This window comes from Fonsecaea nubica (assembly GCF_001646965.1).
Source record: "Fonsecaea nubica strain CBS 269.64 chromosome Unknown Scaff9, whole genome shotgun sequence".
Classification (NCBI taxonomy): Eukaryota; Fungi; Ascomycota; class Eurotiomycetes; order Chaetothyriales; family Herpotrichiellaceae; genus Fonsecaea; species Fonsecaea nubica.
The window spans coordinates 20,954-46,799 of NW_019173682.1; the positions used below are offsets into that span (position 1 = coordinate 20,954).

Consider the following 25,846-nt stretch of genomic DNA (forward strand, 5'->3'; position numbering starts at 1 on the left):
GGGAGCAAACTAAAGCTCTTTCTTGGCTGCAAACGTAATTGGAGGAGATCTATGTGGCGGAAGACATGGGCAAGAACATGACGGAATGGGACTCACCCACATGTGCGCACTCTGCATAGTCGATGTGAGATGCGAAAGAATCCATGCGGTAAAAGGTTTGCTGAGAGCTTGCGAAAGTGCCGAGATCGAGGTCGGCGAGACGTGGTGCTGGATGAATCAGTGAGGCTCGGCTGGATGAACAGGAGAGAGTGTGTCTGTCTCTGTTGGACATGACCTCCTTTCAGAGAGGCAGGGAATTGGAATGAAGTTCAGGTTATCACCTCTCCTCAACCCATCTCATCTCATCTCCCACCATGAATCAGGCTTGGTCGAGTAAATTAGGAATGGACAATTCAATCTTCTCTCTGCATCGTTCTCGTCCGCTCCCTCTGCGTACCTAGGTATATCTATGGCTTCGTCGTCCACACCACACCACACCACATCATTCACTTACCCATGTTCAACTTCATTTATGGTCTTCGATAGGCTTGCTCAGTCTTCAACATCTAATGTCCAATGTTCTCAATCGACCAAGCATACATTCCCAGGTACCTATACCTGTCTGTACCTATACCCATCCCGAGGTCCCTGCCTGGGCTAGAGAGATAGACAGATAGATAGATTGTCAGACAGACAAGAAGGGAGTGATTGATTACTGTTCATACAGTCTTGACGAACGTCCCCAGCTAAAAGGCCATCTATCTATAGATAGATAGACTCTCGACAAATGTCAGATCTACTATTCGTTACGTACCGAGTAATACATGGTTCATAGATAGATAGATCTCTTTTCGGTTCTTTTCTTTCTCTGTTTCAGACTCCTCTTGTTACCCACCCACAAACTCCCCGTACATTGAATATCGCGGAAACCCGCCTGTTGCGGCCGTGGTGGCAAAAGACCGCGGAACAAACTTTATATAATAACACATAGCGAGGAGGGATGACTGATAAAAACAGACAATCACGGCTTAAACCTCATCGCTCATACAACACATGCGACAGAACCAGGACACCGCTCACAAAGCTTCAATGCACTTGACAAGCACGTCGAGGCCGCGATCTTCCACTTCTTTCCCCTTGAGGATCCATGCGAGATCACTCAAGATGCCCAATGGCACTTCTTTCTCCTCGTCCTTGTCGTTCGCCTCCTTGGCCTGCATCTCACCACCGTGAGAGCTCTTGATCCTCTGCTTCCGTGCCATGAGGTTGGAAATCTCCCATTCCTTTGCCGCCTCTTCTGCGCGTTCAATGACTTGGTTCGAGATCCCACACATGCTGGCACAGTGCATACCGAAAGACCCCTCGGCGGTGCCCTCCTCCAGTTTGTATAGGAATGTCACTCGCCTGTCTGCATCGTCCACGAGGATCTTCATTCTCTTCGGCGCTATTTCTGGGTGATGCGCAAACTCCGAAGAGAGCGAGTGGTAATGCGTCGCGAAGAAGCCCAAGCAGCCCACATGTGTGGCTAGATGGTGCAGGACGGCTTGGGCGACGGCCACGCCATCGTGCGAAGACGTTCCTCTTCCCAACTCGTCCAGGATGACCAGGCTACGTGGTGTGGCCTCACTCAGGATCTTCTTTGTCTCTGCCAGTTCGACAAAAAATGTTGACTGGGCGGCAAAAATGTGATCCTGAGCCCCTAGGCGCGACATGATTCGGTCAAACGGTGTAAGACGAGCAGACGCGCAGGGGAGGTAGCAGCCGATCTGAGCCATGATAACCGCGATACAGGTCATTCGAAGAACCGTGGATTTTCCGGCGGCATTTGCACCCGTGAGAAGGGTGAGATTTTGCGAACTTCCGCCCAAAACAATGTCGTTAGGGATGAAGTCGTCAACCTTGGTCAGAAGACATGGGTGGCGTAGATCAATGAGTTCCAAGGTCGACCGATCACCGGCATCCTTGCCAGCTGGGTCAACGAATTCTGGACGACAGCTCGGGTGTCCCAAAGATGTGCTTGCTTTCGCAAGGGAAATCAAACAGTCGAGTTGTGCGATTATCTTGACAGCTGCAAGCCATATATCGTAATGTTCGTCGAACTTGGCGTAAAGTTTGAGCGACACATCCTTGACGATCTGAGAGTGTGTCTCTTGCGCTTCTTGGAGTTTCCGCACAAGGTTCCGTAGTTCTGGGAAGTAGTATCTTTTGACGCTCGCAGTGGCGGACATCTGGTCCCAAGCGGCGGGAACCTTGATGCGAGTAGGCACTTCCATTTGCATTATTTCCTTGCCGTTGTCACGGAAGCAGATAGCATTGGACTTGAGCTCTTTGCGCCACTTGCGGAGAAGGTCATCAAACTTTTCGTTGATGGCATCAATCGTGTCCTGGGAGTTGTCGAACTCTTCTTCGATACCGCGCTCGGGCACTAAAACGCCAGACTCCTTAGCCTTCTGGCGGTCAAAGGCATTGTCCCAATACTTGAGACGGGGTTCGAGGTCCGGCATAGCTGAAATCAACTGGCCGATGACACCTTCACTATCCGTCGCTTTACCAGTTCCGTCGCGCAATAAGGACATAGTGTGGTCAATTTGCTCGAATCCCTCAAGGACTCTGACAAAATCTTGAACTTTGCAGGTTCCAGCATGGACACGCGATATCAGTCGCTCGAGGTCCGGCATCTTTGTCATTTGGGAAGTGAAACGATCCCGGACTTTCGCATCGGCGTTGAGAGAGTCGACGGCATCCAGCCTTGCATTGATTTTCTTCGTGTCCATGAGTGGATGGCACACCCATTGTTTGAATAAGCGTTTGCCGAACGGCGTGACACAGCGGTTCAACAGCTGGAAGAGCGTGCCTTCACTTCCACCGTCGTAGGAGTTGGCAAAGACTTCCAGGTTGATCAAGGTCTGACCATCGAGGACCAAGCTCGTGGCTTTGCGAATGGGGTCGTACCATGTAAAGTTACCTATCGTCACGAGGCCACGCTCAATCTTCAAAGCCCTCAGATACTGGATCAAAGCACCAAGGGCAGACATGAGCAAATCCTTCTCTTTCACCTGTTGCAGGACTTCAGGCCACTCGTTGGGAAAGTAGTTCTCTGCTTCAATCTCCTTGGCAGTGATATGGCCTTCCCAGAATTCCTTGCCAGGTTTCAAGTAGTTCCAGATAGTTGTTGGGCTGGTGTTGTTCTTGAGGATGCGCAACGTCTTCATTGACACACCGCCCTTTTCCAGCAGAATCTCTTGAGGTCTGGTCTGGGCGATGAATGTCTCGAACTTGGTCAGATCCGCATCGTCGACAAATTCAGAGATGTGGAATTGACCGGTGGCAGTGTCCACAAATGCCACACCAAATGCAGGCAGATCCTCGACCTCGGATTCCTTGATTGCTACACAGTACGTCGACATGTCGTCCTGGAGCATAGTGCCGTCGACCAGTGTACCTGCAGTGAGCACACAGGCTAGTTCTCTCTTGATGACTTTGTCCTCTTTGCTCTTCTTGCTGGCAAATCCACTAGATTTCTCATCCCGCTCACGCATGTCTTTGCCCAGAGCAGTCTCCTGTTGGTCAACGCGGGCAATCTTGAACCCCTTTGCGACGAATTGATTTGCCCAGAGGTCGAGGCTCGACTCCGGAACGCCCACCATTCTCATGTTCACACGGTCAGTCAATTTCAAATCAAACAATTGATGCCCGATGGTCGCATCGTTTTCGTAGAGCTCATAGAATTTGCCTTTCTTGAAGAAGACAATAGTATCCCAGAACTTCTGCTTGATTTCCCAGTACTGCTTCTCAAAAGGCGAGAAACCCCTCCAGGCCATGGGTGGGATATACAAGGTGCGTGGATCGTAGTCAGGATGGCCCGGTGGATTGCGGTCCATATCTCTGATATCCTCAAGCCAGGCGTGGCGTTGTTCCGGCTCGGTCATGTGGGCTTTCTGTTTCTTCCCGCTGGGTTGTTTAGGTGGAATGTTGGTCGGCCGTGGTTGCAAAGGCTGAGGATGCTCAGGGTCGTACGTCCACTGCAGAGCAGTCGAAGTGCCCTCGGGGATTTCTTGGTCGACATCGCCCTCAACCTCATCCGTTGCAGGAGTGAAGTGAGAGGAAGCAGTTCGGGAGGTGGTTTTGGCAGTCCGCTTGCGCTTCGCAGGCCGGCGTACTTCGTCTTCAGAGTCATCAGGAACAATGAAGTCATCCATTTCTGCACAGTTAGCACGAAGTCACCCAGATTGAGGTAGGTGTGTACCATCTTCCAGCTGCGCCTCAGCTTCCTGCTCATAGATGTCCTCGTCCGCACTATCGGAGGGTCGCTTGCGTTTAGTAGGTCGAGCCCGGCGTCCTGGGGTCGGCTTGAAAACATCATCACCGTCGGTGCCTTCGCTGTCGGACTCGAGATAGTTGATCTTCCTGGTTTTGGCCTATTGACCTCAGCGGTTAGTTCAACGCAGTCACTGACGGGCGTGGTTTCTTACCCTGCGCGAAGGTGTCCCACGGGCTGTCAACTCCTCTCGGCCATTAGTCTGCTCATCGTCAGCTGAGACTGGCGATGGCAGACCTTTGGAAAGAGGCAGACTCGCCTTAGGGGTGTCGTCCTCATCTTCAGGTTCGACCGCGTCACTGCTGGCAACGGGCGTCAGAGTAGCTGAAGATTTGCCAGCCGGTTTTGTGCGAGTCTTGGATGGAACAGGCGTATCAGACACTGATCGAGCAGGCAATGGGGCTGGAGAGCCAGTGGAGGGAGTCTTTTGGAAGAAGCCAAAGAGGGTCTTCTGTCCACCCGTAGAAGAGGATTTCTTCAATGCAGGGGTGGAGGCAGGAGTAGAGACAGTCTTCTTTGGCATGTTTCGGAGGCAATGAGACCATCCAGGCCTCTATACCAGAGAGAAAATAGTATCAGTTACTGAGCGGATTGATCAAGTCCTGAGAAACACGAAAATGTTGTAGAGAAGACAACCGCGTGGAGAGAGACCGAGTTGCTAGCGCGTCCAACGCCTGACGCGTAAAGTAGCCGATCAGGCAAGCCAGACACTAGACGATCCCAGCCACACCACCCCCTCAGTTGTCAGCCTCGTTCTTGGGAGCAAGTTACATGATATTTGATTTTACACGCTGCCTTTGACGCAGGCTGATATACTATTACATCTGAGGTCACAACGTCTTCAAGACCGTTGACTCGCCTCCCCCTCCTCTCTGTTGTTGTCCATTGATACATCAGGACTGTCCTTGCTCCCAGGAGGTCCATCCCATCCAGGGCATGTCAATCCAAGCTCCACATATTCCTCGTCTGGGACGATGTTGATAATCTTGATCCTCCACTTCCCTGTTCGAAGAATGAGCAAGTTGTCGTCAATGATCCATTTTTGAACCTCCTTCCAGTCGGACGTCTTGACGGGCGTAAAGCTGAGGCTATCGTCCATTGCATTTGTTGCATCTGAGGCGCCTCCCACGTACGCTCCTCCAGCATTAATAAGTCGCTGGCCCTCTGCTTTTGACGTCACCATCCCTGCCGACCAGAGAATATTGCTCATAGGTTTCTGGGAAATGAGGCTCCGTGGGAGTTTGATGTGAGTCGAGACATTGTCTTCCCGCCGCAAAGGCTGCGCATGCTTGTTTAATGAAGGGTGTGCGAAGAGTGGGGTACCAGAAGAATGTGTATCACTTGCTCGTGTCTCTGTCAAGCTCGCCTTCATATCGCTGAGGCTAATGCCATTTTTGAAAAGTTGACGATGTTCACTTTCGGCGCGGTTCGCAGCATCTAGCCCGTAGATAAGCTCGACGAACTCTTTTGCGAGCCTGTGCTGTGCTACCCGTTTTGATTGATCCATTTGATGTTCCTTCATGATCTCGGCGATCTCGGGCAAGGGTAAGAAAGTCAGCAACTTGAGGTATTTTTCGACGTCTGAGTCTGAGGAGCGCAGGAAGAACTTTAACTCGTGTCAGCCTCGTCAAGCTCTCTGTAGGGCACAAGTCATACCTGGTATAGATCGAAGATGCTCGTCATATCTGGATTAAGCCACACGGCATTACCAGCGCTCTTTCCAAACTTTTGTCCCGAGGCCGTAGTCAAGAGAGGCACGGTGAATCCCATGGGATCCGAAGTGACCTCAATGCCGCGCTTTGAATCGAGGAGCTGTGTTTGCCGCAATGCAACCTGGTACTCGTGTGAGTCTTTGGCGATTTGCTTCACAGCTTCAGCACCCGCGAGAATATTTCCGAACTGGTCCGCTCCACCGACTTGCAGCTGGCAACCGGATTGGAACAAATGCCACCAGTCCCATGCCTGGACCAGGGGGTAGCTGAACTCAGCAAAGGACATTCCGTCCCCTTTCTCTAGCCTATTCTTCACCCTAAAAGACAACCATGGTCAGCAACCAAACCACCTGCGAAAGAAGGAATGGCCTGCTCACGTGTCTCGGCCCAGCATTGGACCTATCCGTATGTGTCGACCGAGAATGGACAGAAACTCTCTTGCTGTGACCTTGGACCACCATGTTACATTGTTCTCGAGAGATCTGCGCCAGGCCCATTCCCGCGTATATCCTTTCCGTGCGGCGTATGCTTCGATCGACGCACCGAGCCTCTTGAGTTGAATATGCATAGCTGCCATGTTGCCTTTCCTCTGCGATGGAGACATCATTTCTCTGCCTTTCAAACGGCCCGAAGGGTCGCCAATACTAGCGGTAAATCCCCCTAACTGATAATGGTCAGCGACTCCTTCGCAAGAGACCACGTCCACTAGTACTGCTTACAATGAAATTGGCCTTGTAACCATGGATATAGAGCCAACCCAAGACCATGAAGGGAACCATATGACCAACATGTAGAGAAGGGGCGGTCGGGTCTATGCCAGCATAGACTCCAACTCGACGATGGGTGAGGAGCTTGTCCAAATCTTCCCTTGTGCTTCAAATCGTCAACAAGACATCCTGGACCTTATTTTTGCAGACTCTCACCCGACAATCTGGTTGATATATCCCCGCTCCTCAAGTATGGTAAGCATCGACTTCATGCTGCCCTTTTCGATGGCTTGGGCTTTTGCACGCCATTCTTCCTCCGCTTCTTGTATCCGTCGCACGTGGGCTTGCGTGATCCATCTTCGTGGGGACGATGCGCTTGGAGGTGGATTCCGATTGCGAAAATGGCTGCGGCAGCTTTGACAGATGTACACGGAGCGACGAGCTGTGCGGAAGGAGTTTGGTGTCTTCATGAGGCTCTGTACTCAGGTAGTTCAATGCGGGCGCAACAAAATGAGTTCAACTGCGCAAACGAAAAAGTTGTGGTTCAGGACGGACTTTCGGCGCAGCAGTCGCCGACACCGTCAGCCAATCATCAACGAGCAGCCAACATCAGGCACGTCGTCAAACTTCCTTCGTTAGGTGCACGCCCATTTCCCTTTGTTTTCGACAAAAGTCCCCCGCAGTACTATTTACACTTATGGGCACTCCCGGTCCCCTATTCTTGAACACGCCGACTGGCGGAATACTCGTACCCGTTGCCGGTTCTCCCTGAACACATTTGTTTGCAGACACTTTCGGACTCTTGGATAAACAGTATCTCGTACCATGCACCCCTACATTGTACAACAGTGGACAGTCACCACACAGCCAGAGTACTTCGAGTGTTCTGTGTTGTTTGAAGCATACTGGCTACCTTCCAACGCATGGATCTTTGATTTGGTATTGAGATGGTGTCCACCCAGCCAGTTCCTGGTCAACACTAGCGATGCCTACTGGATGATATATCCAGATGCAGACTGAATTGAGACCCGTTGTGATAATGCAACAAATCCTTGGCACGCAACAGAACCCCAGATTCCTCCAGAGTACTACGGGTAGTGGTTGTCCGAGGCCGGAAAAATAGGCGCACGGGTGCCCAGCCCGTCCTCGGTGTCTGCATCTTGGCCTCGGAAGTATACAAGCCTGTTGTCCCCCGCTCAAAGGTTCCTCAGGCTAATTCATTTCTTATCGTCCTGTATCTGATTCCCACAACCATGTCGGTAGAAGGTCGTTGCGACGAGCGGTTCCTCAAGGTGAAAGAGCTATTCCAAGGATTCCTGGATTCTGGCGCGGAGCTTGGAGCCTCAATCTGTGTCAATATCGATGGTAAGAATGTGATCGATCTTTGGGGAGGATGGGCCGACCAAGAACGAACCAAGCCGTGGACGGAGAACACCATTGTCAACGTCTGGTCAACAACGAAGACCGTCCTCTCACTCGTTACTCTCATTCTCGCCGACCGAGGATTGCTGGGGCTCGACGACCCTGTGGCAAAGTACTGGCCTGAGTTTGCAGCCGAGGGGAAGTCAGACGTCAAAGTTCGCCATCTCCTCTCCCATACATCTGGACTCTCAGGTTGGGATGATCCCATCAACATTGAAGGAGTCGAAGATGTACCCAGCGCCAGCGCGAAGCTTGCCGCTCAGCGACCCTGGTGGGAACCCGGCACCGCTTCTGGCTACCACGCTCTGACTATGGGTCACCTGTTACAACCGGTCATCCAATCCGCCTCAGGTAAAACACTCGGCCAGGTGGTGAAGCAGGAAATCGCCGGACCACTCAAGGCAGACTTTTCCGTCGGCTGTCCGGAGAGCGAGTGGCATCGAGTTGCCAAGGTCGTTCCACCACCACATATGGACCTTTCTCAGATTGACCCAAAATCCGTCATGGCAAAGACATTGAGCAATCCTCTACTGGACGCCAAAGCTTCCTGGACTGACGAATGGAAGCGGGTCGAGATGGGTGCTCTGAACGGTCACGGCAACGCAAGGTCAGTTTGTAAGATGCTCTCTGCCATCACGCTTGGTGGCGAGGTTGATGGGCAACGTCTCCTATCTCCGGCCACCATCGATCGCATCTGGGAAACGCAGTCGAATGGTACAGACTTGGTTCTTGGTATAGAGGTACGCTTTGGCATTGGGTATTGCCTGGAGGCACCAATTCTCAAGTGGCTTCCCAAGGGCAAGGTCTGTTTCTGGGGAGGCTGGGGCGGCTCAATTGTCGTCATGGATCTTGACAAGAAAATCACCTTTGCTTATGCCATGAACCACATGGAACAAGGCACCATTGGCAATTCTCGATCCTCGGCGTATATCGCTGCATTTTATGAAGCACTTTCATAGCGTATAATGGGTGGCAAGCAAGGAACAGAACTTTGAAATTCCACTGAAATATCACTACAAGCTTCTTGCTGCAAGGTCTATGGCTCGCTCAGGGTTATGACTGACATTGCTATACTTGCAACATATTAGGGTAAGGCGTGCAGGATCACGGTCAAGGACTAAACAATGGTTTCTGGATTATCTGGAAGGCACAAATATGCCAAGGCGCCTACTTACCTACAAATACCTAAAATAGTCGGTGTAATACTTACGAGGTATATTTGTAGAGACAAGGTAGGGACGCCACGAGCGCGTACCCTGGTGACGCATGTCTCAACACAGATCATGTGCCGAGGCTGACTTTAACAGACGCGCTATCATCGTTCTTGCATCGCAAGATACCATCCATGTCTTTTTCCCTTTCCGATGACCTAGACGCAACGTCCAGAAGGTTTCCTCAGGCTGGAATCCCGAAATGGATCAACACACACACTTCGGCATACCGAGGCCCCACATAATTACCCTCCCAACCCTCCGTGGCCTCCCTTGGCTCGGGGCAGGGGCAATACTCCATCAACCAGATGTAGTAATCGCGCCCCCCGAGGAACACGAACGAAAACAAGTGGCGCTCACTTGTATGCTGCTAGGTCAATGGGGATCGTCGTATGATTGCATACGGTACTTACTTTTCCAAGAACAGAATTTTACAGGACCTTATCCGGACCTCCAATCGAGGGATATAGATAGATAGTTAGAGAGTGTCGACTTTTGATAGTCTCTGTGCCATGAGCAGCTGATAATTTTTAACATTCTCAGCACCTCGAAAACGATGGCGAAACCGGATGAGAAACTGGGGTTCGACCCGGAAGCGTTGAAAGCAAAGTACCTGGCCGAGCGTGAAAAGCGAATCCAAGCCAATCCACATGGGGTTGACCAGTATCGATCGGTCGAGGGTGCCCTGGCTCACTATCTGGACGATCCATGGGCCGGTCAAGATGACCACCGAGAGCCTCTCGACATCAAGACCGACGTTGTGATAGTCGGTGCCGGGTACGGAAGCGAGCTCCTGGCATATCATCTCGAGAAGAACGGGATTTCGGATTACAAGATTCTCGAAAAGGGGGCGGACTTTGGTGGTGTCTGGTTAGTAGTCTAAACACACGTTCTGTTACCAACCCAATACTGACCATATCATGCCAGGTATTGGAATCGCTACCCTGGTGTACAGTGTGACATCGAATCTTATATCTATATGCCACTGTTGGACCGTATCGGGTACATCCCCACAGAAAAATACGCCCACGGGCCAGAGCTCCTAGACTACGCAAAAAGACTTGCGAGGGATCTAAAGCTGTACGACAAAGCTATTTTCAAGACAGAGGTCTTGAGCATCCGTTGGAACGAGAACAGTTCGATGTATTCGGTGCAAACCAACCACGGAGACAAGATATTCGCGCGTTTTGTGGTCGGTGTCGCCGGCTCGCTCCATCGGCCAAAGCTACCGGGATTTCCTGGCATCGAGACGTTCAAGGGACGGAGTTTCCACTCGAGTAGGTGGGACTACAAATACACCGGAGGCGACTCGACCGGTGGCTTGGTCAACCTCAAGGATAAGAAAGTGGGCATCATTGGCACAGGAGCCACGGCGGTTCAGATTGTACCTCACCTCGGCCAATGGGCAAAGGAGTTGTACGTCTTCCAACGAACCCCGTCTTCGATCGACGTGCGCAACAACCGACCAACGGATCAAAATTGGGCCAAAACCCTCACGGGGAGTTGGCAGCAACGACGTATGGACAACTTCAACAATATCATCGGCGGCGCTCCGGAGGAGGAAGACCTAGTCATGGATGGGTGGACCGACATAATCCTACGGTTGTTCCCGTCGAAATCTGACGGCAATGCGGAACTGAGCAAAGAAGAAAAGGAAAAGCGGAGGCAACTGGCCGATTTCGAGAAGATGGAAGAAATCAGAAGGCGAGTCGACCGCATCGTCAAAGACCCCGAGACGGCCGAGAGCTTGAAGCCGTATTATAACCAGTTTTGCAAGCGGCCATGCTTTCACGACGATTATCTCGATACGTTCAATCGTCCAAACGTCAAGCTCGTCGACACCAAAGGACGGGGTATCGAGCGAGCCACGGAGAAGGGAGTCGTGGCGAATGGCCAGGAGTACGAACTCGACTGCCTAATCTACGCCACAGGCTTCGAGCGAGCAACGTCATGGACGCATCGCGCTGGAATGGAGGTATACGGCAAGAAAGCGCTGCCTCTATCCGAAAAGTTCGCAGACGGCCCGAGCACGTTCCAAGGCTGGATCACCAGAGACTTTCCAAACTTTTTCATGATTACGACCGTACAAGCATTCATCACGCCCAACTTTCTGCACACGACCGCCATACAAGCGGAGCATATTGCCTATGTGATCTCAGAATGCAAGGCCAGGAACATTCAGGCCATAGAGCCTACTCAAGCCGCCGAAGACGAGTGGGTGGAAATGATCATTGCGTCGGGAGAAGACTCGAGGGCGTTCCACAGCGAGTGCACGCCAGGTTACTATAACAACGAAGGTCAGATTACGAGACAATTGGCCAAGAGTTCCTCCTACGGCGGCAGTCCGTTGACGGTGATAAATTTGCTGAAGAAGTGGCAGACGGACGGGAAATTAGAAGGTCTTTCGCCCACATATGCTTCGGCGACGGTGGAAACGGTATCATGAAAACTGTCATCTACCAGTAGGCAATACATTAGATAGACAGATAGAGGGATAGATATATTGGTCATGCTTTTTTTCCCCACAAGTCACTCGGAAACACTCAATCAAAGCAGTACCAAAGCTACATCTCTCTAATAATAACTCTCCACGTCAATCAATACAGCTTCACATTGTGCTGTTTCATAGCCTTTGCAAGTCCACCGTTCCCCAAGAATTCCGCTTTGTCGTCACTCCACTCGGGCTGCACTCTGTAATGGATGTTTTCACCACTGCACTCGGCAGCCTGGCCGGTTCGACTAGAGTCGTCGATGAATCTCATAAAGGCCGTGATGATGGTGGACACTGGCGTGATGTATTCCTCCGGGGTGGTGAAGGAATAGATCTTGGTCAGACCCGTGTGGACGAGACCTGGAGTCCCCCGTTAGTTAGTGACGGGATTTTGGATGCTATGTTAGCAACCCTCGTCCCCTCCCCTTACCTGGACATATACAGTTGACCGTGACAGGCTCTCCGAGTTCACGTAGTTGTTGAGCCAGGGCTCTAGTCAGTCCGACCACCTTGAGGGAGATCAGCTTTTGTCAAACGCGTCGAAACAAACAACACCCGGCATTCTTAGGGGAGGGGAACACACCCCGTGTTTGGCAGCTGTATACAGCGGAATCGTCGGGCCAGGATAGATGCCGGCCATGCTCGAGGTAAAGATCAATTTGCCAGACTTGTCTGCGTTTTTCCGGAAGAAGTGAAACCCGAGGTAGGCACAGTAGATGGGGCCCAGCAGGTCGATGTCGATGACCGCCGTCGAAGGTTTCGGCGGCGTCCCGTCGGCTCGGTCTGGCTGTGGCTTGTAGAAGCTGATACGATCGCCGATACCCTGCGAAAGAGAGTGAAAGGTGTGAGCCTCTTTTTCTGCTTCTCCTTCTTCTTCTTCGAGTTTCGGTAACAATAACAATAAAGTCCCCATCTCGATCACAGTTAGTTGGCTAGACTCTTACCGCGTTTCCAAAGACAGCATCGAGTCGTCCCCATCGGTCCCACGTCTTTGCAAATGTACCGCTCAGCTCCTCGTAGTCGGCCACGTTGGCCTTGAAGAATAAAGCCGAATCGCCGTGCGCGGCCGCGATTTCCTTGCCCGACTCTTCGTTCACGTCGATGATGGTGACATTCCAGCCCAGCTGCCACAGGTGCTCGGCCACCGCGAGCCCCATGCCCGACGCCCCGCCCGTGATGATGCAGACTGGGGATTTCGCAGGCTTTGCGCTATCATTGGAGGCCATCTTCGAGGCAAACAAGTGAACCACGAACCGAGTTTGGAGGTTGGGATGATAAGACACAATTTCAATGTGTTCGATCGTGAGGAATCGCTTTCAAGTAAAAGTCAACAGGTCCTCCAATGTTCGCTTGACGTCTTGGGATCGACGTTTACGCACAAGGCTCGATACGGTTCTGATAGGCTCTGGGCAGCCGCCGAGGAGTTCGGAGCGCTGGAAGAGACTGACCTCGGGGGGCTGATGAGGCGGTTGAACTCACCCGAGTCGTCGATCCACTAAGCCGAAAAATTGTTTCACGTTAATAAGAATACCTGGTCGCTGTAAGTCCCTCGTATTTGGTATAAAAGAGCCGTGCTCATAACTCGTACCAAAGATATATACGTCGCAACGAGCAATCTCCGATCCGAGGCTACTAAGAGGTCATGGCTGCGTATACGGTACAATTCATACAAATTCAGAAACTGAGTCCTAGTTACAATACATGTGTAGAATGATCACGCCCAGGTATACCCCGAGTAGTCAAAGGCAGACAGCAGGTTCTCTGCAAATCCCAGGTCTCCATCCGAGTACCACTCAGAGGTCGAAAATGGATTAGCCGAGATATCAGGCACTCTATCACTGGTGGGATCAAGCGCCGTGGCGGCGGCAGCGGCGGCATTTTGTTGTCCCATCTTTTCATTGTCTTCGTCCAAGGCATCGGCCATTATTGCGTTGCGCTTGACCGGGTTTTGAGCCGAGTGGCTAGTGCTAGATGATGACTGGAGCGAACGACCGAGTACAGCCTTTCTTGAATCCTGCAACATATTTACTACGTCTCGCAAGATTGGGCCATGGTCCGCTAGAGGTAAGGAGCACTTGATGCAGACGTCGACCTGAGCGATACTCCGCTTGCGGATCTCCGAGTCTGGGTTGTTGAAATCGAGAAGCAACGCTGATGTCGCCAGGTAGATGTTGGTCAGGGCCGAGGGGGGTAGAGCCCCGTGGAGGTCGTGATTCAAAAGCTGCTCGAGTACAGCTGTTGTTTCGTAGCCTGCCTGTCTGATGAGGAAAGAGTGCCACTCGGTTTGCGGTGAGTGTTCGGTCGTCTGCTGGACTCTGATGCGTGCATATACGTCTCTCGTCATGTTGTCTTTGTAGATGACAAAATGTGCCCCCCAGTAGATCAATTCAATCACCGACATGGCCCACGCAGCACCTCGAGAAGCGCCATATGGGACCCCGGCCAGCAACGTGTCCCACCGCAAAGTGTCTGGGATTTCAGAATGCCATTGCCGGAGGTCACGAAGCATATACTGTCGTAGGGCAGGTAGAGTCGTTCCAGACCCCGTCCAGCCCCAGGCCACGGCATCGTGGAATATATGCTGCAGGATGAGGTATATGTGTCTGCATAGCTTCGCCTTCTCGACGCATACGAGAGCATGTTTCAAGCGTTCGCCTTGTGACTCATGGCTGGAGTTGTCGGCTGCCATGTTTATGTCAGTGTCGTTGAAGCCGAAATCGCTTAGGGTCAGTGTAGGGGCCGACGGCCATACGCGAGGGTACTGTCCCGTGTACATGCATAGATCACATTCTTTCATGAGCACACACCACCATAAAATTCGACGTCGGTTGCGATCATGCCGGCTTCTAGAATGTGAAATCGTAGACAACTGAGGTTTGTCCTTGTCCAGATTCAAAAAGTAAGCTTGGGTAATTGCATTACCAAGCCAATAAGTCGCGTCTTTGGGATTATTCTCCTTTACCCACCCGAGGAGCAGTAAGGAAGCCTGGCATATCGTCGTCTTATCCTTTTCGATGTCCATGTCAAACAGTGTCTACAAAACAGACGGTCAGTTTCTTCTGCCAACAAAGAATCGGCAATACTCGACCTTACCTTTGCTCGCTCATAGTATGCCCCCCTTGCCGCCAATTTCGACATGTAGCTTTGCCGGATCACCACTTCGGGGTCAACCGACGCTACCCCAGCAAACATGACTGCATGAAAGAGCAACAAGGGCATCCTCTTCACGGAGTGTTTCGTACTCCCACCAAGAATGCTGCGAAACTCTGCCAAATCGATTACCGGAAGGAGGGGGTGTACAAAATCCGCGTACTGGTTCAGGATGGCCAATTGAAGCGGCTTCGGAGGGAAGGTGAAAACTCCTTTGCGGCGCAGGTAATCAACGTCATCCACATGGTTGACTGAAAACGCTTCAATGAAGTCGGGTAGAACAGTTGTAGTGTTTGAATCTGGCTTGTCATTCGCGACGAGTCTGGCATTATGAGAGTGCGAGATGTCGCGAGGATTCACGGTATCACTTGGTGAGTGCGATTGCTGACGATCGGAGTCGGCGTCTTCGGCTTGTCTCTCTAGAGGTTGCTGGAGTGGAGGCTGCTCGAGTTGGGAAGCATTGAAGATATCCAGATCCGGACCGCTCATCAGGGTTGCAATGTCGTCGGAAGCCGCAACATCCCAAATAGTCTGCAGATCATTCTGCACATGTTCAGGCCCAACGTTCCGGCTGTGACGAAGCTGACTCTGGCCGGCCACGGCAGCTGTGTGTTGTCGTAGGTTGGCTTGTTTATCGTGAGGCCAGGAAGGATTTGCACTCGATTCACGCGTGTGTTGGCTTTGACGGACGAACTCGCATCTTGTACCGTCGAGTGAACAGTTGGTGCACTTGCCGCGCTTTCTCGTGGCATCACACCTGACTTTGCGTCCCCGACACCGCAGACAGGCGCGAGAAGCCCTGCCGTGCTTTGGTGGCTGGGCGGTAGCGGGCATGGCTAGATGTGGCTCTGGACCGACTGGAAAGCCGGTAGGTGCGGGTCTCACAGGGTTCTGATCCTCTGCCATTTTGGAAACACAGGGCAAAAAAGAGCCCCGCAGTGTTGTGGATTGACGTGCGGTAAAAGTTCTTTCAAATGTAAATATCTCCCAAGTACGAGGAGGTAGATTCCCCGGCGAACCTGGCCAGATCGGGGGAAAACATGGAGTTTGAGGTTGGGAAAGCTTGGTGGCGTCACTTGCGCGGGTACTGAAGCACTTTTGCCGAGTATAATCAGACTAGTCTTGATTAGGAGGATATAACGACTGATTTCACGTGATCACTATCAAGCTAGGCCTAGTTTAGTCAGAATAAAGTCTTGTTCTGACTAGGTCGCGCCCAGAGATCTACCCTAATTAGGACTAGCGAGGTATGTCTGAACATCGCAAAACGAAAGAATGGACAGAAAGTTGTCCTGTTATCTCTCTCCACATTACCATCTTGAGGGCGATTTCATTTGAGAAATTCACCGAGTATAGTCTACTTTGAGAGTAGCATTGTGCCAGGGTGTAACAGTCTGTACATCCCCCCCTTCTCCAACACTTTCGTCCCATTGAATCTGCTTTGTGAGAGCTAGCGAGCGCACACAAATCCTGGAAACCCTGCAGATGACTGTTTTTGACACTCTGCAATGTAGTTCTGCAGTCCTCCAAAATAGTAGAGTGTTCCGGTGGGCTTTCCGGGAATATTGGCGCCCGTGAACCACGATCCTACCTTTTCCGCTGTTTTAGACATGACGGTGGCACCGTACAGCTGTTCGCACAGTTCGTTCCAGTTGTCTTGAGCTTCCTTGGTTGGTTCAATCGTCTGTTGGCCCGTTTCTCTCAGATAGTTTATCATCTTCCCTATTTCTGTACCAGTCGTGTCGATGATCATAGGGAAATTGCTAAAGGTGCCTTTTGGTCCGGACATCATGAATAGGTTCGGGAAACCTTCAATGCCTATTCCGAGCATGGTGTCGATCTTTGTAGACCACTCTTTGGCAATTGCTCGGCCATTGCGACCACGGATATCCATGCCCGTGATCGGACCCGTCACCGCGTCAAAGCCAATGGCATAGATGATAATATCAAATTCGTACTCGTCCGTACTAGTACGAATACCCTTTGGCGTGATCTCTCGGATTGGGCTTTCTTTGATATCCACAAGATGAACATTTGGTCTGTTGAAAGATTCGAGATAGCGATGTCCCAGAGGAGGCCGCTTAGAGAAGAGGGCGTAGTCTGGATTCAGCTTCTCCGCAGTCTTTGGGTCCTTCACGATCGCTCTGGTCTTGTTTCTCAAGAAGTCACATGCGGCTTTGTTGCACTCTTCGCTGGTGAATAGGTCGTCAAAGGTTTCAAAGACAAAGTTGAAGCCTCCTGCCTCCCAGCCAGCATCAAAGGCTTTTTGGACGGTTTCCGGATCATCTTTGACGTCGGCATATAGTCGCCCCGTCGGAGGGATATCCAGTCCAAAGACCTGACCCCTAGCACAAGCCCAGATATCATCGTAGTTCCGTTTGATCTCGGTGGCGTGTTCTTTGGTCACCGTATAATTCCTCGCCGGCAAGATATAATTTGGTGTTCGTTGGAAAACATGGACAGATTTGGCCACATGGGCTGCCACAGGGACGATTTGTACTCCTGTAGCACCCGTACCAACAACTGCAACGCGTTTATCCTTGAAGGAGACCTCCTTGTCTTTGGGCCAGGACGAGGTTTGATACCATTCCCCTTTGAATGACTCATAACCCGGAAACGGTATCTGTTTGGCAGATGACAAGAGCCCGGTGCCGAGGATCAGGAAAACGCTCGAGTATTTTTCACCTTTGCTGGTTTCAAGATTCCAGACGTTCTTGTCCTCGTCAAAGTGTGCTGACTTGATCTGACTATTGAAAAGAATGTCTTTACGCATATCAAATCGATCGGCGACAAAATTCAAGTATTTCTTCACTTCGGGCTGGCGAGGATAGCGTTCCGACCAGGTCCATTCTTGACATAGCTCCTTCGAGCAGTTCAGGGCATAAACCCAGCTCTCGCAGTCGGTCCGACATCCAGGATAGTTGTTCCAGTACCAGGTCCCTCCCACTTCCGAACCCGTTTCGAAGATTTTGGCTGACACTCCAATGCGGCGTAACTCGTAGAGCATACGAAGTCCAGAGAATCCCGCTCCGATGATGGCGGCTTCAAAGTCAGGATTGCCTCCGAACCCCGCTGGTTTGGTGCCGTTGACACCATCTAGTGATTTCGCGGCCATTTCGGAGTACGCTGTTGGGTTTGGTAGGGAGCGATCACAAGAAAGCAGAGTAGTAGCGCCCCGTGCTTTCCATAGACCTATTATGTTCAAAGAGATCGACCTTCGGACGCGGAGTCGAGTTGACTTTACGCGGCAAGGGTGCAAATCGTTCCGTCATTCCTCAACCTGGGGCCTTGGGAATTTCCCCAGGAATGCGAGTCTGGGTGGAGGAGGCCGGTTTGACTGTGGGTCCCGCGGAGCAGAATCCTCGGCATACCGAGGCAACCCGAGGGGCTTTTGTCCCCTTTCCTTTGCTGATATACTGTGGAAATTGCTGTGGCGGAACCGAGAGATCCTAGCTTGGAGTCTATCTCAGGGGAGAGAGGCTGGTAGCTCAGGCTTTTCCCCAAAGTCTTTCCCGTGGGGAACCTTTCCGTCCAGAACGGACCCACTCGAATACTCGGCATGTGGGTCCATGTGCTTCGTCAGGGGACGTTGAGGTCCGTGCTGTTTGAGCACATCTCTTTCCTAGAAGCACACTGCAGCTACAGGGCTATGGCAGTGAGAAAGATGTGAGCCTGGCGACCGAGCGGGAGGCGATAAATGTCGACTTCAGGTCATTGTTCTATATCGCGCGCGCTGGACTTCCCCACAATGGCGAGCTATCAGCGCGTCGTGAATGGCACCAAATGCTGTTATAACATTGTCAAGACTTCTTATGTTTGGCACGTATCGGCCGTAGATACCTCCAGCAGCGGCAAAACGGCCCACACGGATGGCAACCGGGCCCCCCTCTCTGATCAGCTCCGTAGTCAAAGGTTCATGCCAACAATCTATCAGCGGCGACACTGTGTAAGCAACGGCACTTTCCAAGTAATAGTACTCTAGAAGGGACGACTTTCGATGAGTAGCTTACATTCTACATCTTGTTACTCAGTCCGGTGACAGAAGAGCAGGAAATGGCCTACTCCTATGTCAGGGCGGACAAGCAGAGTCGTCCCGGGAGAAGCTGCTTTCGAGATATCTACATTCTGACGGCCTTAATCTCTCACCCCGCATCTTCGCTAGCCATTTCTCTAGTCATTCTTCCTGCAATCGGGGTCCGGGATGATCCCGGGGGACGCTTTGACCTGTAAATGATATAAATGTGTCTGCCTGCCTCCAGCTCCCAATCACAGCGACTTTTGCCAAGTTGTCCGCAACCCAGTGTCCCAAATCAAGTACCATCATATTATCCGTAATCATGAGTGACTCCACGGCAACGACAGTCGAAAAGGACATAATTAACCCTACCACCGAACAGGTGGAGTTGCCAGCTCACAAGAGTGAGCAGCACCACCACCATCATGTTCCTCACCCTCACCCTCACCATACAAACATCGACGAATTGGATGTCGTCGAGATCACAACAAAAAGTCCGTATCGCGAGATCAACTTCTACGGCACATTTGCCGCAGTCACCCTTGCTGCATCTTCCAGTTTTGGCGGCTTCCTGCTACCTGCCACATCATTGACACTGATCAATGCGGATATTGGTACGTGGCGTCATCATGCTTCGACGGCCTGAAGCGATTAACGCGGTGGACAGGCCCTTCCAGCAACTATACATGGGCGATCCTGGCCTGGAATGTCTGCCTCACTGCTGGGGGTGTACTTGTGGGTCGTCTCTCTGACATCTTCGGTCGTCGTTGGTTCTTCACATCCTCGTCTCTGGTGGCCATCATTGGACACGCCATTGGAGCCACGGCAAACAACATGAACCAGATCATTGCAGCTTCTGTCTTCATCGGCCTGGCAGCTTCCGCACAGTCGTCTTTCAACTATGTGCTGGCGGAGATTGTGCCGGTAAAGCACAGGTTTTACTGGATGAGTCTGATGTACTGCATCATCTCGCCGATTTCTGGCTTTGGGGCTGTGTTTGCGCGTCTTTTCATCGTCAACACGAGCGCAAGTTGGCGCTGGATTTACTACTTCTTCATCATCAACAGTAAGATCACCCTTTCTTCCGGTCGGCTTTGGCTAATGATTCACAGACTTCGTGAGCCTTCTCCTATGGTTTTTTTTCTACCATCCTCCTCGCTTCTCGGCTCTTCATCGGAACCGAACAGTCTGGGACGAAGTCAGGGACCTTGACGTGGGAGGAGTCATTCTATACACCGGCGGGATCGTGCTTTTCACCCTAGGGATATCTTGGGGCGGGACGATTTACCCATGGAAATCAGCCCACGTTATTTCCTGCATTATCGTGGGATTCTTGGTATCTGTTGCCTTTGTTCTTTATGGTACATTCCTGTCCTTGCTCATCATCATGGGAGTGTGCTAAAACTTGCCGCAGAGATATATATGCCACTCAACCGTCCTCTCATGCCGATGCACCTATGGCTGAACCGGGATTATACCTCCATCACGATCCTTACCACTGTTGGGGGCATGGTATACTTCTCTATCAATGGTGCGTATGATCAGGCTGCCAACTTTGCCGCCCCTGACTTACCCTCTCTAGTGATCTACCCCGTCATGGTTGCGGCCCTCTTCACCACAGACGTTGTCCTTGGAGGTCTCTATACTTGTGCTATCGCCGCAAGCACTGCCCTTGGCCAGGCCTCGGGATCCGCCCTTGCGGTGCCAGGCGGACACGCCAGAGAAAAGCTCATCTTCAGTGCAATGGCTATGACCGGCTTCATCGGTGGGATGGCCGGCGTAGGTCAAAGCAAGGTCATCTCCACCGTCTTGGTAGCTCTAGGTTCGCTCGCTGTGGGCTTGATTGAAGGTCTGGCCATTGGCATCGTCACGGTGGTGATCGACCAGAAAGAGCTGGGGGTTGGAGGTGGCGTGTTCGGAAGCGTGAGAACCCTTGGTGGTGTTCTCGCCAGTATGTTGAAGTTGTATCCCGTCCGTACTTCGAGGCTAACTCCTTCACAGCCGCCATATTCTCCTCGATTCTCACCAACAAGTTGACCGACTATACCAAAGATATGGTGGTTCCCGCGACCCTAAATGCAGGACTGCCGGCAACGTCCCTGACTCAATTCCTTACTGCTCTCGCGTCGGGCAGCGCTTCGGCAATCAGTGCTGTGCCTGGAGTGACACCATCGATCATTGCCTCGGCGGTGAGCGCCAACAAGGCGGCATATGCAAAGGCCTTCCAGATGGTCTTCTACTCGAGTATTCCTTTCGGTGTCTTGGCCATATTGGCAGCTTGCTTCGGGCCGAAGATCGAAGACAGGCTCACCCACGATGTTATCCGTCGGCTTGAAGGAGCGGACCTCACGGACAACACTACCAGCGAGGAAAGTATCGAAACCGCCACGCCATAAAAGGACAGAATGATCAAAGGGCCTACTGCTTGGGATGGATTGCGTGGATCTTGGAAATCTCTTTACGTGCCTATATACAGCTTGCTGATCCGCTACTGGCTTGGCCGCCCGCCTTTGTGGGTGCGAGGTTGACTTGACGTACGCTGCTCTACTTGGCTCTTCCATGGACTATCGGGCAGCAAAAGCTCTTGTATCATCAACTCATAGTACCATTGCTGGTGGTTAGCAGCAATAATTCCTGCTTCCAAAACACACGCGCGTCAACATTAAGCGTAGGAAAATTAACCTCTATAGATGTTCAGAACGCAACGCGTAATGTAACCCAAGTTGCCTTGACCAATCACTTCTTTTTGCGAAGGCGAGCGTCCGAGTGGTGGGAAAATGTATGGCGGTCGTTGATATCCATCTATAACAGCAAAGAGAGGTTGTCTTTGCGCGTTCGTTCAGCGCCCCTCGGGCATGATTTATGACTCTTGATTCAATTGATTGGTAAATGGATGGGTATGTATAGCCACAATCAGCCACCGTTGGTCGTCCGTCTTTCGCATGGTATACGTTGCGGTAAACTGTTCGCAGAGGGTGCCATCCTGCCTCAGTCTCCTACAGGGACAGCTAACGAGCACCAGACCGGCTTCGTCCAACACAATGACCTTCTTGGGCGCCGCCCACACAGAGTTGCTGAACCCGTCCTTTTTCAAGCGTTCGACGGTGCTGACCAACAAATCCTCGGCGGCCTTGTGATCACGTATCACTGACACACCAGCTCGTGAGATGGATACAAAAGGCTCATCGTAAAATTTCGCGACTCCCCCGAAATCTCCTGCGTTGAAGGTGCTGAGGTAGTTGTCCAGTTGCTGCGCGGCTTCCTCGGTGATCGACTCCGACGAGGACATTTTTTTTTCCCCTTTCTTCTGTGTTTTAACGTTGAGATGATGATGATGACCTTTGAAATTCTGTTCAAATGTCTGGAACAAGGGCTCATCGTTGAAATAGACTTCCCCCTCGGCGCGTTGGCTTGCCAAACTTGCTGGTGCAGCCGCGGCACAAAAAGCTGGAGAACATCACTGTAGTGATTTCGTACTTCCCAAGGCCCTCGGGAAAACAGCGTGTGGGGTTCTTTCACTGTTCGTGGAATCGACTCCAATCAAACAAACGAGTGATGATGGCACATAGACAGCCATCCACAAGACTGAGGGCCAAGTGTTTCAACATTTTAGCTATTTCCTCTTTGCTTAGATTTTCTTCCTGTGTCCCAGAAGAAGACAAAACAGCGTTGCATCACCCTGGGGTAGTTTCGATGCTCTTGCGACAGGACGCCCGGCTAAGCTGAGCCGATTGGAGATTTCGTTCGGAAAAGTAATAGCCGGCCTTGTTCTTGGCTCTGCGGAGTACTCGGTATGCTGTTTTCGGCTAGCTTAGACGGTTTTGTGGGGGTCCACTATGCCGTTTTCGCTGCAACTCAAGAGCATCGCGATATATATACCATGGTTACTGGGTTTATTTTCGTTTCATACCTATGTCGAAAATTGCTCATCAGGGCAGACCTCATCCAGAGGGTAAATACCAAATGGGAATGATGTCTTGCACGCGCAAGAGCCGAGGTAGCCGCATTGACGACAGAAGCCCAAACGCAGTACAAAATAGTTCATTGGGTAGAAACACCGTAAGGCGACCTACTGAGTGAATGGGGAAAACCACTTAAATACCGGCAAGGACAACAAGTAAGGCCTTGAAGGGCTATTAAGATGATGAGAATATCACGTGATGTATCACGTGATGACCACATGGATCGACCAATCGGGTGCGCCGGATATACCCAGTCAACCAGTCAATCAGATCCACGGCCTTGGGAAATTCTTGCCCTGTAGATATACCTCGTATTCTGCTTCGCTTTTCTCCACAGGATAAACCGTGATAGAAAATGACTTTATAAACGTAACTCATCCTCCGGGCAGAAGTAAATTTACCGCAATCACATATACGAATCTGGAACATACAATATTCCTTTGCGAATGGAACAATCGAGTGATGGCCTGTCAATCCCAAATCTGTCAATATGCCAAAAGGGACAAAGGGAAGGATTTCCCAAGTGGGCCTGGATGAACCAAAAAAAAGTGGCATGAATATGGGGCACGGATGACGAGGTAGGAAATGTTGAAGCACTGCACGGGCCACATCCCCCGGTAAATGAAGAGATCCTCCGCGCTCTCTCCTTCTCTATCAGGTTAACAAAAACTACTTACTTTGAAGGTGATGGAGATCGGAGCTCGTTAGTAATCTCCAGCCCTCCACAACTCCCACGGGATCCGGTCTGACTCCTGACGATTCGGATCCTTCCATGCGTAACGAGAATTGTACCGCCCAGACCTCCAGTCCGCAAGCCTCCTACATATACTAGCCCAAGACTATCCAGGATCCAGGATCCCTGACCTATGTCTTTACTCGGTATAACTCGCCGCACCCGCAGCCACGTCCACCTTGACCTCGACCCAGACTTCAATAATGAGTCCCACAGTCCGAATTTATCCCCCAGCAGCGGTCACGACCGATATGTTGGCACCGCCTCCGCAGAAAACTCATTCAGTCTCTACTCCTCGTAACCACGACATCTCATGCCGCGAGATGCATTTGACGTCGGCGGCTGGTTCACTCCCTAGGTCTTGCTGATGTATTGTTCATTGCCGTCGTCAACAACCCGGTCATGTCAAGAGCCTGCTGTGCTCAACAACAACGACGACGACGACAGCATCCTCATCATTCTGCGACGTAATGAGCAATAGCCACTATACCGGCAGCCTAGACACGACAACTAGCATTGTGGCCATCACCTCGGCGCTGTGTCTATACAATGCACTGGAGCTGATCTTGCTCATCTTCACGACTTTTGCCATTTACCGTGGCCTATATTTCTGGTCGCTGCTAGTAGCAACAACGGGACTGGTTCCCTACACTATCGGGCTCATCCTAAACTACTTCCAGGTGGCCAGCCTCGCGGGCCTAATTATCAACAGTGAGTTCTTGTGGCGTTTTCTGCAATGGCCATTTCTTTGCCCACATGGCTGTTTTGTTCCATAATGCTCCCCGTCCTCAGCATTTACTGACGCAGTCGCAGACTATGGATGGTGGACGGCCATCACAGGGCAGAGTGTGGTGCTGTACTCTCGACTGGGAATCGTGCTTGGAAAAGGCAACGACCGGATCCTCAAGTACGTCAAATGGATGATCATCGTCGACGGCCTCACCCTCCACACAGCGACAACAGTCGTCGAATTCGGCTCATACTATGGCTCGCCACCCGCCCAGGCGCCCTTCTCGCGCGCCTACACGTACGTGGAGAAAATCCAGATGACGGTCTTCTGCATTCAGGAGTTCATCATCTCGGCCCTCTACCTCTGGAAGACGATGGACATCGTCAAGGCGCAGAGCCTCCATGCGGCCTCCCCGACCAACACATCCGAGCAGAGAAAGAAGAGACGTGTCCACCGAGTCATGTGGCAGCTGTTCATCATCAACGTCGTCATCATCGTCCTGGACATCGCGCTGCTGGTCCTCGAGTACAGGAACCTGCACATCCCCGAGGTCGCGTTCAAGGGCTTCTGTTACTCGGTCAAGCTGAAGCTCGAGTTCGCCGTCCTCAGCAAATTGGTCGAGGTGGCGGGCTTCAGGAACGCGAGGCCCGTCCCAGCGAGCCTGAGCCACACTTTCGACATCACGTCCAACGACGTGACCGACAGTCTGCCCACCACGACCAAAGACAACGCCGACATGGCCCTCGATCTGGGTCACGGAACTGGAACGGCGGTAATCTCCAACTCCAAGCATCTGGGTCGCCTGTCCCGGACCGACAGCGCATCGCCGCCAGAGTGGGCTGCGGACGTGCTGACACCCCCGAGACACATTACCGACGACGACAACGACGTGGAGATGAACGCCGAGTGTCCGGGCCAGGGTCAGGGCCAGGGCCGACGACAGAGCTCAGCAGCCACACTTGGCGGCGTGCTCGAGCGCGGGGCGAGTTCCATGTCGACTCTCGTCCCCGGAAACGTGGCGGAATACCCCCACCAGCGCCGCGTCAGGGCCGGATCGGAACTCCTCTACGCGGAAGCGATCCGCGAGATAGCGCGGCGAGACTGAGCGGTGGATAGAAAGTCACAGAGTTCTTGTTCTTTTTTCCACTCTTTTCGCTGCTCTGCAGAAGACACAGAGCAGAGCAGAGCATGTGCCCTGTTCCTCTCACTCCCTCTCTTCCTCTCTCTCTCTCTCACGCATATACGTACACTCTGATTCCAAGAAAAGAGCGAATCTACCGAGTCTCCCACATTCCTGGCTGCAAAGGCGATCCCCCGCCGCACCAATAGATCCGGCTCTATCTGCGGATTTATTCTAACTGACCCAGTCCGTTTGGATCTTTGCGGGGGAATATAGCGAGAGACAGCAGATCCCAG

General features: G+C 51.9%; 11 protein-coding genes across 11 annotated transcripts; 5 read left to right on the plus strand and 6 right to left on the minus strand.

Moving 5' to 3' along the window:
• Nucleotides 1–1,055: 1,055 nt before the first annotated feature.
• On the minus strand, nucleotides 1,056–4,820 carry AYO20_02083 (hypothetical protein; the record flags this gene model as incomplete). Its single annotated transcript, XM_022640389.1, has 3 exons — nucleotides 1,056–4,180; nucleotides 4,226–4,397; nucleotides 4,452–4,820. 3 exons carry the CDS (start codon nucleotides 4,818–4,820, stop codon nucleotides 1,056–1,058), a joined length of 3,666 nt encoding a protein of 1,221 aa, XP_022503446.1.
• Nucleotides 4,821–5,138: 318 nt separating this feature from the next.
• Nucleotides 5,139–7,186, minus strand: AYO20_02084 (tyrosine-tRNA ligase; the record flags this gene model as incomplete). Its single annotated transcript, XM_022640390.1, has 5 exons — nucleotides 5,139–5,903; nucleotides 5,954–6,326; nucleotides 6,387–6,673; nucleotides 6,729–6,876; nucleotides 6,933–7,186. 5 exons carry the CDS (start codon nucleotides 7,184–7,186, stop codon nucleotides 5,139–5,141), a joined length of 1,827 nt encoding a protein of 608 aa, XP_022503447.1.
• Nucleotides 7,187–7,969: 783 nt separating this feature from the next.
• Nucleotides 7,970–9,097, plus strand: AYO20_02085 (hypothetical protein; the record flags this gene model as incomplete). The annotated part of the gene is made up of 1 exon (XM_022640391.1): nucleotides 7,970–9,097. One exon carries the CDS (start codon nucleotides 7,970–7,972, stop codon nucleotides 9,095–9,097), a length of 1,128 nt encoding a protein of 375 aa, XP_022503448.1.
• An 808-nt stretch (nucleotides 9,098–9,905) lies between these two features.
• On the plus strand, nucleotides 9,906–11,795 carry AYO20_02086 (hypothetical protein; the record flags this gene model as incomplete). Its single annotated transcript, XM_022640392.1, has 2 exons — nucleotides 9,906–10,219; nucleotides 10,277–11,795. The coding sequence occupies 2 exons, from the start codon at nucleotides 9,906–9,908 to the stop codon at nucleotides 11,793–11,795; spliced, it is 1,833 nt and encodes a 610-aa protein (XP_022503449.1).
• A 151-nt stretch (nucleotides 11,796–11,946) lies between these two features.
• Nucleotides 11,947–13,066, minus strand: AYO20_02087 (hypothetical protein; the record flags this gene model as incomplete). Its single annotated transcript, XM_022640393.1, has 4 exons — nucleotides 11,947–12,200; nucleotides 12,271–12,364; nucleotides 12,424–12,663; nucleotides 12,785–13,066. The coding sequence occupies 4 exons, from the start codon at nucleotides 13,064–13,066 to the stop codon at nucleotides 11,947–11,949; spliced, it is 870 nt and encodes a 289-aa protein (XP_022503450.1).
• A 488-nt stretch (nucleotides 13,067–13,554) lies between these two features.
• AYO20_02088 (hypothetical protein) lies at nucleotides 13,555–15,896 on the minus strand (the record flags this gene model as incomplete). Its single annotated transcript, XM_022640394.1, has 3 exons — nucleotides 13,555–14,874; nucleotides 14,934–15,034; nucleotides 15,083–15,896. The coding sequence occupies 3 exons, from the start codon at nucleotides 15,894–15,896 to the stop codon at nucleotides 13,555–13,557; spliced, it is 2,235 nt and encodes a 744-aa protein (XP_022503451.1).
• Nucleotides 15,897–16,440: 544 nt separating this feature from the next.
• Nucleotides 16,441–18,105, minus strand: AYO20_02089 (hypothetical protein; the record flags this gene model as incomplete). Its single annotated transcript, XM_022640395.1, has 1 exon — nucleotides 16,441–18,105. The coding sequence occupies one exon, from the start codon at nucleotides 18,103–18,105 to the stop codon at nucleotides 16,441–16,443; it is 1,665 nt and encodes a 554-aa protein (XP_022503452.1).
• A 633-nt stretch (nucleotides 18,106–18,738) lies between these two features.
• Nucleotides 18,739–19,220, plus strand: AYO20_02090 (37S ribosomal protein MRP4, mitochondrial; the record flags this gene model as incomplete). Its single annotated transcript, XM_022640396.1, has 2 exons — nucleotides 18,739–18,936; nucleotides 18,996–19,220. 2 exons carry the CDS (start codon nucleotides 18,739–18,741, stop codon nucleotides 19,218–19,220), a joined length of 423 nt encoding a protein of 140 aa, XP_022503453.1.
• Nucleotides 19,221–19,327: 107 nt separating this feature from the next.
• On the plus strand, nucleotides 19,328–21,401 carry AYO20_02091 (hypothetical protein; the record flags this gene model as incomplete). Its single annotated transcript, XM_022640397.1, has 6 exons — nucleotides 19,328–19,619; nucleotides 19,673–20,071; nucleotides 20,118–20,366; nucleotides 20,420–20,536; nucleotides 20,588–20,956; nucleotides 21,007–21,401. 6 exons carry the CDS (start codon nucleotides 19,328–19,330, stop codon nucleotides 21,399–21,401), a joined length of 1,821 nt encoding a protein of 606 aa, XP_022503454.1.
• A 464-nt stretch (nucleotides 21,402–21,865) lies between these two features.
• Nucleotides 21,866–22,294, minus strand: AYO20_02092 (hypothetical protein; the record flags this gene model as incomplete). Its single annotated transcript, XM_022640398.1, has 1 exon — nucleotides 21,866–22,294. The coding sequence occupies one exon, from the start codon at nucleotides 22,292–22,294 to the stop codon at nucleotides 21,866–21,868; it is 429 nt and encodes a 142-aa protein (XP_022503455.1).
• A 1,876-nt stretch (nucleotides 22,295–24,170) lies between these two features.
• Nucleotides 24,171–25,535, plus strand: AYO20_02093 (hypothetical protein; the record flags this gene model as incomplete). The annotated part of the gene is made up of 2 exons (XM_022640399.1): nucleotides 24,171–24,411; nucleotides 24,514–25,535. The coding sequence occupies 2 exons, from the start codon at nucleotides 24,171–24,173 to the stop codon at nucleotides 25,533–25,535; spliced, it is 1,263 nt and encodes a 420-aa protein (XP_022503456.1).
• Between the last annotated feature and the right edge of the window lie 311 nt (nucleotides 25,536–25,846).